The sequence below is a fragment of the Nematolebias whitei genome, chromosome 12 (assembly GCF_014905685.2).
Source record: "Nematolebias whitei isolate Nwh7 chromosome 12, NemWhi1, whole genome shotgun sequence".
Classification (NCBI taxonomy): domain Eukaryota; kingdom Metazoa; phylum Chordata; class Actinopteri; order Cyprinodontiformes; family Rivulidae; genus Nematolebias; species Nematolebias whitei.
Genome location: NC_056509.1, coordinates 25,361,840 through 25,372,159, shown reverse-complemented (window position 1 = coordinate 25,372,159; position 10,320 = coordinate 25,361,840). Strand labels below are relative to the sequence as shown.

Below are 10,320 nucleotides of genomic sequence, written 5' to 3'. Positions count from 1 at the left end.
TCCCTGCATAGAAAATGACAAACTGGAAATAAACACAAAGTTCTTCAATTTGGAGTTAATATTTTAGCTCAAATGTTTTGTTGAGGAACGCTTTCCTGCTGTACTTTCAAAGTTCAATGAATAAATGTTCAGGAGCAATTTGAAGCTTCAGGATCTGTTAAGAAACGCTCTGATCCGGCCTCTCAGACAGTTTACAGCCGTGTGATCAGAAACAAGTCACTGCGGTTTAAAACGAGTTCTCTGAATCTGCAGGAGTCCTGACTCAGCAGGAATAACTTGATCTAAAGGACTGGATGGTAAATGTTGGAGCCGTGGCATTGTGTTTCTGGGATTATAATCCTTTTGAAAGTAAGATTATGTTTGCCATCAGTCCGCGAATAGTTTGATTTTGTGCAGGTTGTTGTGAGGAACATATCATTTATCGCTTGTTGCACATTTAAACATTTCTTTAAATCCTGCAAAATGAGCTCATGCTAGATTTATATGTTTAAAACCACACGGATCACATCGACTGTGACAAAAGTGTAAAAAAAAATCCTCTTCAAGAGAGGAACGATTAAACTTTGACGTCACTCCGGGTTTCTGTTTGAGGATCGCTCTGCTTTTATCTGCATTTTTGTTTAGCTGAACAATAAAAGCTGTTCTGCCAGTGCACAATCACTGCTTTACATTCAGTGTTGTGCAAGTTAGTCCCATTCAGCTTCATCTCTAGGCTGCATTCACACATTCTGTCCAGCAGAGGGTGCTAAAGGACATCATAATGAAAAAAGGGAGATTATCACTACAAAAGCATGTTTCTTTTTATTTTTATGATTTTACTTTCCTGCATTGTGTCTCCTGCATACACCTGTTTAATTGCTGTTGGATGTTTCTTGGTCTTTGTGTTTTCTGCATCAGGTCGTTTTATTCCACCGTTCTTTAACCAGTTCTGCTGCATTGAGGGATCTCTGATATCGTCTCTTAAATAGCTGTAATTAAGCTTTTGTTAACAGAATAGTCACTGATGCAGAGGGAAGGAGGACTTCAGGGGGAGGTGCAGTGACAGTGGTGAGGTGTTTTGATCCCCCCTCTGCATGCTCTGCTCTCTGCAGCCTGAGTCGTGACAGAGTCACCGATTTCAGATTTAACACACAAAGACTGAGAGAGCGAGGCAGAGCATTGATGGAGGAGGAATATTTTTGTTGTACTAATGCTCCCTCGTTCGGCTGTGAGTGTCGTGGATCAGATAATGTCAGCAGACAAGTCAGGAGCGGTTCCTGTGTGATCGGGCAGGACTGGGAGCAGGAGGTGGGAGTAGCGTAGGCGATGTTCTGCAGCGTGTTGCTCTCAGGCCTGGGGAATAAAAGGCTGGGAGGTGGATGATGAGCAAATCACACACTGAAATGGAGCTGCTGAACCTAAAACGACTGGGCTTCCACTGGTTCTGATTCGTTTTGGAGGGATGATAAAACAAACTGTAATGAACGTTGCTGGGTTTGTATTTGCAGCTTGTTCAATGCAGATGCATCAAACTGGACTGTTTTCTTTTCGGCCTTCAGGTTCTCTAACAAAAATAATGGACTTTTTAAAAAATTATTATTCTGTGAGCCATTTTGTCATTAGAGTCTCTCAGTTAAACCAGTTATCGACGCTACAGAGAAAAAAGCTTATGCAATACATGCAAAAAGCCTTTAATGACATGACATCTCTCTGCTGTTTTATTTACTTTTTAAAATAAATATAAAGAAGGATGTAAACAAATCTTTAATCCATAAAGTTCATGTGACTAATGGTTCTATTAGAGCTAATAAATGAAGAGTTCTCAGGCTTTGTTCTTTTATATTTGTGTCTAAATATAGCTCCGTGCGTAATCAGGATGTGGTTTTAAAGCACGACTCAGCACTTATTTCTGTTTTTGTTTACCTCAGAGTTAATTTACTGAAACTCCAAACAACAAAACGTACCTGGATGATTAAAACCATGTGTTTAAGCGCTGTGTGTTGGTTTAGAGCCACACTCTAATAATACAGAAGCTGCAGTGCAGAGGAGCCAAGCTGCTCCCCCCACCTCCTCCTCCAGCTCCTCAGGCGTCCCGGGACCCTGCCGGTCAGCGAAGTGCCCCCCACCCCCACCCCCACCCCCAAACCAGGGTTCCATCAGGAGTCACGGGAAGGGCAAGCTCATTAATTATCTCTCCTTTCTCCTTCCTTCCATCCGCTCATCACACCCTCCCTTCATTACCAGCAAGGTTAATCCCTCCCTTATCTTTCAATGAGCCTCATTTTTCATGGCTCCTGTTTTTACGTCACTCCCTCCCTCACCCTTTTTACGTCACTCCCTCCCTCACCCTTTTTACGTCACTCCCTCCCTCACCCCATCTTTTATTTCTTTCAGTGCAGCTCCCTGTGAGGTTTTTTTTCTTTCCGTCTCTCTGAGGAGCTTCTCAGTGTTAACGCTCCTGCACAAATACTTCTTTAATTTTGTTTTCCCCCAAATTTTCCATCATTTATTTTGAATTTTCTTTCCGTTTGCTTCCCTTTTCCTCACCCTGTTAGTTTCCTTTCTTCTTCTTTTCTTTTCACATTGTTTCCTTGCTAGTAATTTATTTTCCCATACTTTTTTCTCTCCTTTCTTTCCTTCACTTTCCATTCCATTTCTTTACTCTTTTCTTCTCTCCTTTCTTCCCTCTCCTCTCCTTCCCTTTCTTTCCTTCCCGTGGTGACTTGAGAGAGTAGATCTATTAAAGCTTATCACTAAAGGACAGGCCAGCCTCTCGAGCTGGTGAAATATGGCCGCTGTCACCGAACACGACCCGTGCACAAGGCTCAGCGAGCTGTAAGGACGAGGATGGGGGTGGCGGTGTGGAAGCCAATATCAGCCCCCTAATTCAAATTAAGAAGATTTCCAGGCGTGATGCCGGCCGTTTGACAGTGATTCGACACACAATTAACCTTGCCTCCCTCTCGGTTTCGCTCGCAGACTCGTTCTTTCTGGCTCTTTCCAGCCACCGTACCTGTCAGGCCTTTTGATGGTCTCTATGATCCTACAGCAAATGGAGATGGTTATGTTTTATGGGATACCTGGCACTCCTACACTTGTTTGCTAATTGAATTAGTGCTGAGTGTCATCATCACTCTCACGACACTGTGTTCACATTCACTAATTGATTCCTGGTAATGAGAAACACTTTCATTTGAAAGTCATTTTGAAATGAATCGCCACAAAAAAGGCAGATTTTTCGTTTCTTATACGAGTCCAAACCTTCAGTTGATGTAACATTTGTCCTCGACGTGACAGATTTCCTTTCAGTGACCTGTTCAAAAGATCATCCGTCGTGCAGCCGCAGCCTTTCAGCTGGCTTCCACTGACTGCTTTTATTGGCTTTTTCACCTTGGGTTCCAGTTCACAGCACCAAGGCGCCTTTAGCTTTAAAACAGAGGAGAACAACCCAAGTGTTAAAGTGAGAGGAGGAGGTTTGCAAAGTTAAAAGTGGAATAAAGGACGGAAATGTGTGAAAACAGCATCAAAGGAGCAGTACAGGCTCCTTCAGTGATCTCTATGTTTGGCTCTATAATGGGGAAAATAATGAATTAATTTGTTACAGTGGTCTTGAGGTGCAAAACAACACTTAAATTGAGTATTACCGTATTTTTCGGACTATAAGGCACACTTTAAATCCTTTAATTTTCTCAAAAATCAACAGTGAGCCTTATAATCCAGTGCACCTTATGTATTAATTCTAGTTGTGCTTACTGACCTTGAACCGATTTTATGTGTTACAACTGAACAACGTTGAGAGTTATTGCGAATGAGTTGAATAAAGTTTGACTTTTCTGAATGTTTTGTTTCTCTTAATACGCCTTATAATCAGGGATGGGGCCGATCCTGTATCGGTATCAGCTTCCGATACCAGCATAATTTACGTATCGGATTGTTCCGATCCAACCTGCAGAGATTTCCGACCCATGATGCATGTCTGCGTCTGCTGAAACTTCTCATGTGATTCCCTGCAGCTGCTCTGCACGTTGACTTCAAAACTATGGAATGGATTTCCTGAATGGCGGCGTGTCTCATGAACCCAGAGTAATAAGACCCGCCTCACATTCAAGAAATCCATTTCATAGTTTGCAGCCAGCTACAACGTGCAGTAGCACTGTGGCTAACAGCTAACCAAGTTTTCATCTAAACATGTCCGCTGTGTGGAAGTATTTTACACTAAACACCACAAAGCAAGACAGCAACGCGCAATGTCTGCAGAGCCATAGCGCCACATTAAACCACGGTAAAGTTAGTTTCATGTTGGACATTCAAGCTCCGTAGCTTCAGCGTGGCGCTGCTCTCGCTCAACCCGAAGCAGACAGCCTGACCCCGGCCAGCCTCGTCCAATCTGCCCCGCTCAGTCTGCCCGTCTCTGAGGAGGGACAGACTTGAGTGCGGCTGAACGAAATCAGACTGCCTGCTTCGGGTTGAACAAGAAGAAGACGTCACTGAAACCCCGGAGCTCAAATGTTTAGGAAATGAAGGATTTCGCAGCTTGATACTTGCAGCCAAGATATAGTTTCCCCTCCAGGAGATATTTATCAGTACAACAGTAGACAATCATAAAAAAGCATATGAATTTAAAATGACAAGAAAATTATATTTAAAAAGAACGAAACAAAAACAGCTACATTATAAAGCGATGTAAAATACTAAAAACAGGAACATGTCTGTTGGTTTATGCCATGAACTTAGCAGATGTTTGAAGACATTTTTTTAAATTCATTCATTTAAAATAAACAAAAACATCAAAAAGATAATAAAAAAAACATTGAATGAAAAGAGTGCAGAACGAAGGGAAAAAATTCTTATAATATTTGCCCCTTATTTAAAAAAAATAGAATAACTTTAAACAAACAGTCAATCAATTTAATATCCACTTTATATCTAGGAATAATAAAACATATTTTTGGGTTAGAATTTAATTCTAACTTTGAAACAGCATTAATATTGTTGTACAGTATATATGTACAACAGTATTAATGTACATTTGTTGGTTGTTACTTGCCTTTTTGGACATGCATGCATGTATTTGTACAAATTGTACTTGTCTATAGAGAGGAGATTATTACAGCCTCATATAAAATCAGTAATGATGATGATATTGGAAAGGTATCGGTATTGGCCGATATCCAGATTTGGGGACCGGGATCAGATCAGAAGTAAAAAAAAATTGGATCGGTGCATCCCTACTTATAATCCGGTGCGCCTCATAGTCTGAAAAATACGGTACACGATTCAACAAAACAAAATTTAATACAAGATTTCAGTGAATATGTCAGCTATTAAAAAGGAAACAAATATTTGCCTTTGTTTTGGGAACTTTTTGTTTCATTATGCAAATACGCTTGTGGCAGTTGTTCGCAAATATGGTATTCGTTTTGTTTGTGTGCATTGTGAAATGTGTTTTCTGTTTTGTAAAATCATATAAAGTGTCATTGTGCTGCGCCTCATAGTTTAGCAAACTGTGACCCTATCCACTCCTGTCTGGTAGTCTGGAGTAATGTTTCCATTTTTATTAGCTGCGGTAGCTTTGTTGAGCTGTCATAGATGCAGGAGATGAGAAGGGAGGGTGTTTTCAGTGACAGTATCTCTCCTACCAGCATAATACTGTTGAGAGATGATTATCTGCCTCAGCACATGTGACAAACCAGTGAATGACAGTTATGAGACGGGCTGTCAAAAAGGGCTAAACTGCTGATTTACCAGTGTTGGTCTGAGAGTCAGGTTCAACAAAACACCTGCAGTGATGGAAATGACTGACAGTCATCAACAGTGTCGGTAGGTCCAGGGCCGAAAGCTGGGCATCGAGACAAGATGAATAAAGTTGTGGGGGTTGCGTTTAATAACTATAAATTGATAAGCTCTCGTTTAAGTCTAAAATTTGGTGAAGTTTTTCAAATAAATGTGGAGAAATGTATTGGTAGCTTACTGAATTTGCTGAAGGAGGAAGCTAATGTTCTAACTTGTGTTAACTACAGCTTGTTTGGCTTGTTTTGTAAAATTCCTAAAATATAACACAAGTCGGACTGACCCACATCTGAGTGCAGCTTCCAGTGTTTGGGACAAACTTACTATAAACCTGGAGCCCAAAAAATACAACATTTATTGGAAGCAAGACATGTTTTGTGCAGGGGCGGAGCCAGAGAAGTGGCCAAGGTGGCAATTGCCTCCCCTGGGACCTGACAGGCCACCCCAGGTGCCACCTCAGTTGATTGACAAGTCACTGCATGTGGCATTAAAAGACTGATGATTAGAGTAACTAGGACACTTAAATATTGGTTTGTATATTTTTTTGTAAAGACACAAATATTCTATAACAGGTTCGTTTTTTTCAAAGTGGGGGCCAGGGGGCGCTATGGGGCCCCCAGAAAGCTGGAGAGAAAAGTAAAAAAAACCAACATTTTTTAAGCAAAAATAAAAAATAGTAATAATAATAATAAAAATTTCCCACTAGAGCAATCTGTATCTGTCATTTCCAGATTAACACGCTTAAGAGAGAGGTTAGAGTTCTTTTGTTTTGTTCTTCTGGTCAACAATTTGTTGAAAAGTTTTTTTTTCCAGTGGGAATATAATAGTGTTTAAAACATGTTAGTTAACATTTTTATGCTCAGCAGCCGTAATAGTTAATTGAATATAGTGAATAAAAGTTAAAACGTTATAAAAGTTGATGATTCTATACATGCTTTATAGCATTATTTGTTGGTTTGGGGGGGCGGGGGTGTCGGCCAGAAGTTAATGCTGTTTGGAAGGTCATGGCATGGAAACGTTTGGGAACCCCTGTTCTATAACGTGTACATTTCTTTTCTTAAATAAACTCTCCACTTTATTTGCTGGGGGAGTGGAGCAGATGTTAGAGACTTGAATCTGTGATCAGAAAGTTGCTGGTTCAAATCCCCCCTGCTGACAATAACATCAAAATGTTTGTGGAAAAGGTGATGCACTCACATCTGCCTCCACCCTCATTTTCTCCACTCTGGGACTATGAGTGAGACCCTTACCCCCTCCTCCCATGTGCTCCCCCAGGCGCCCTAGATAGCAGCTCTCTGCTCCACACAGAGGGCTACGGTAGCTCGGTGGTCTGTGGTTGCATCAAGAAAGGAATCTAGCATAAAAACAATTGCCAAACCTTTGGGCGAGTTCCATCGCGGTGCCTGTGAAGAAAAACTCAATCTACAGTGCATTTAACTCATAATGTTTGCTTTAGAAAGAAGGGGTCCCACGTCTGGCGAAAGATTCGAACATGAAATATGAGGTACATACTGTGCATGCGATAATGGAGGGGGAAACAGATTCAGATTTATTTGCTCAGTCAAAGAGCTCTCCCAGATTATGTAAGAGTTTGAAATCCAAAGGATTCCTGCAGCTCAGCCTCCTGTCAGCTTTAATTTCAGGTATTTTCTATCTTCAAATGCAGTGCTTCCATTAGTCTTCAAGTAGTTGAGACAGCAGATAAAAGCTACACGTCCAGCTTTTACCATTACTCTCCAAATTTGGGAGTCCACGCTGCACGAACGGCGTTCATGCACTCAGTCGGAGGTGTCACGCTGTAGCGCCAGGCTTCACATGACTCACGACACAGTTTTGTAAAGAGCTTAACGAGGTAGGAGGGGATCATCGGCACTGCTCGTGTGTGAGCTGCCTTTCTTTGAAGCAGATGTGAGCGTGGCTGTTCTCTCGCTTGTTTATTTGTACGCGCCCGTCAGTGCATTCATTCGACTCACAAGCATGAAACCTAACTCCACAACTATTAATGGATCCTAATCAGCCCACTGAAAATGAAGCATATTTGTTGCAAGGGAAATGGTTCAGGGTCTAACCCAGTCTAAGTAGTTTTCTCTTAGCTTCATGAGGTATTCCACCTTTAAGCTTCATGCATTTCCCAGCATGTTTTTGTAATGATTAGTAGTGGTGTAGACCAATGCCTGCTGTTGTTTTGTATGAGAAATGCATCCCTTGTATGAAAAATGCATTCCTTTACTGCAAGTAATGATTGATTTCATACTTGTTTCAAAGTCCAGATATGCTTAAAATAAAATTCCTGCCTGGAAATGGTTGCAGTTAATTAATGCAGATTGAACCAGCCTCAATCACTTTTCTGTCAGGAATTATTTACCTGAATTTGGGTCTGTCTTTATTAAACTCTTGCGAACGAGGATCTCTGATACACTAAGTGTAAATGTCTTTGTTCTTCTTTTAGACTATCGTTCGAGGGAACCGACCACCCAAAGATGCGTCCATCAATGGCCTTCTGGAGGAATTTGACAACATTTCAGTTACACGCTCCAACTCCCTGCGTAAAGAGAGCCCACCAGGCCTCCAACAGGCTGGAACCAGTTCCAAACCCTTGGGTAGTGGGCACCTCACTGCTCCAGAGGAGAATGGATTCAACCATTACTACTCTCGTTACTCCTGTGACCTGGACACCTCCAGCAGGGACTTTTCACTGGACCCTGGCAAGCCAAGCATCTCCATAGATGGGGACTGGGCTGTCGGGAGGCATTACCGGTTCACCAAGCAGAACGGCCACTCACATCCCATACGCAGCCACTTCTACCCAGACGCCATGCCTCAAAAATCAGACTATGGGAAGCTTCCACCAGACTATCACACCTACTTAGAGAGCAAAGGGCGCTCAGCTGACGAGGTGGCCTCCACAGTGGGGAGTGGAGTGGGCTCCAGTGGCTACTACCGCGTGTCAGTGGGAGGCTCATCCAGCCAGGACTACCGGGACACTTCAGTTGGCACGCCATCTCGCGCCTCTCTTCACAGCGAGCAAATTAACTACCCGGACAGCGAGTGGAGCTACTACGGTCTGCGGGACGACTATGACAAGAGACCCAAGAGCTCCTATGTGACCCAGACCAGTCCTACACCAGCTATCAGGCAGAGATCTCGGTCAGGATCTGGACTACAGGAGCAAAATGTTCCCTATGCAGCCAGTGGGGCTTTCAAGAACCCTCCACAGGCACACCCGTACAGCTCCTACACCTACCCTCGCCTCTCAGAGAGTCTTGCCAATTCACAGACCCTATCCAAGGTAAGTCTTATAAAGCACCAAAACTTTTGTATTCAAGTCTTAACTCCTTATGAAAAATGTATCTATGAAATATTAGTGTGCTCCCTTTGAACTTGGACATTGGATTATGCAAGTTCCATGTTGGATAAACTAGAACAACCATCAGTTCACACTTAGAAGGTGTGAATTTACTCACTGATCTTTACTGGTGCTGAGGCTGTGGATATAATGGCACAGTCAGACCAAGAGTTCACTCACTTACTTCCCTGCAGACTGATACTTTCTGGAGCCTCTCAGCAATGATGACACCAAATGACAAACGGGCAATTCTCTTCATGCTCAAGGTGGTATTTTACTGAGCTGTGACTTTTGGTAACTAATTAGTAACAACAAATTGCAGGGAAATGGGCAAATTTTCCAACTGCAGTCCCACTATGTTTTGAGAATTTGCAACCAAATAACCATCACTAGGGTTAAGGTAATCACCATCAATGTGGCTGCATTGCATGCAACCAGTTTTTGAAAATGACTGCCTTTATCTGTGTGCTCAACTTGTTAAACTGCATTCTTTGCTGTGCCTATTTTTTGTTGCCCACATCAAACCCACCCTGTCTCGTTTCATACTCACCTTGACTGCCACCCCCCAAGTGTACCAGTTTTCCAATAAATATTATTTCCCATCAGTGTAGTTTTTTAGACCAGGATATTTGCTTCAGATGACGGATCTCCAGGTTCAGGTGTCAATATACAGCTCCAGTCTTGAGACAGGTTGAACACGCCTATGACAACGTTGTGATTTGTTTAAAGATAATAGTTGTAGCACAATTTCTTTGAATGAGTTCAAAGTTTAGGAGATAGGACTGTGCACCTGTGTGACTCATGAGAACCCTGCAAAAGTTGCAAGACATTGTGGAGCCTCTCCTGAATGCTGTTTGCTAGCTCACCATATCTGTAGAAGACCACCGTTAACAGAACACAGACAGTGTTTGGTTGAGAAAACAGAGACAAACTAAACTAGCAGTGTCCCGCAAAAGTGTAGAAATTTAAAATGAGCTAATAGAGTAGTTCCTCACTACTTCGCGGTTCGTTTATTGTGAACTCGGTCTATTGTGGTTTTTCAAAATAAGATTGGACATGACACACAACTGGCTGATTGATGGATGAGACGCATGATCAGCATGGCATTTTTATTTAAAATATATTATTTTAAATTATTTAGCACCTGCTGCAGCTTTGTGCAGCCCACACTGCAGGACAAACTTCCTGCTGCAGCTGATCAGCTG

General features: G+C 42.2%; 2 protein-coding genes across 2 annotated transcripts in view; both read left to right on the top strand.

Annotated features, from left to right (window-relative positions):
• fermt1 (FERM domain containing kindlin 1) overlaps positions 1 to 10,320 on the top strand; it is a gene marked incomplete at its 5' end in the record, with an annotated part of 928,370 nt that overhangs the window by 419,705 nt on the left and 498,345 nt on the right.
• Positions 1 to 10,320, top strand: part of pak5 (p21 protein (Cdc42/Rac)-activated kinase 5) — a 117,953-nt gene that overhangs the window by 70,037 nt on the left and 37,596 nt on the right. Inside the window, exon 4 of the mRNA XM_037685760.1 lies at positions 8,219 to 9,058. Within this exon, the coding sequence (XP_037541688.1) occupies positions 8,219 to 9,058 (840 nt within the window). The remainder of the gene's footprint in view (positions 1 to 8,218; positions 9,059 to 10,320) is intronic.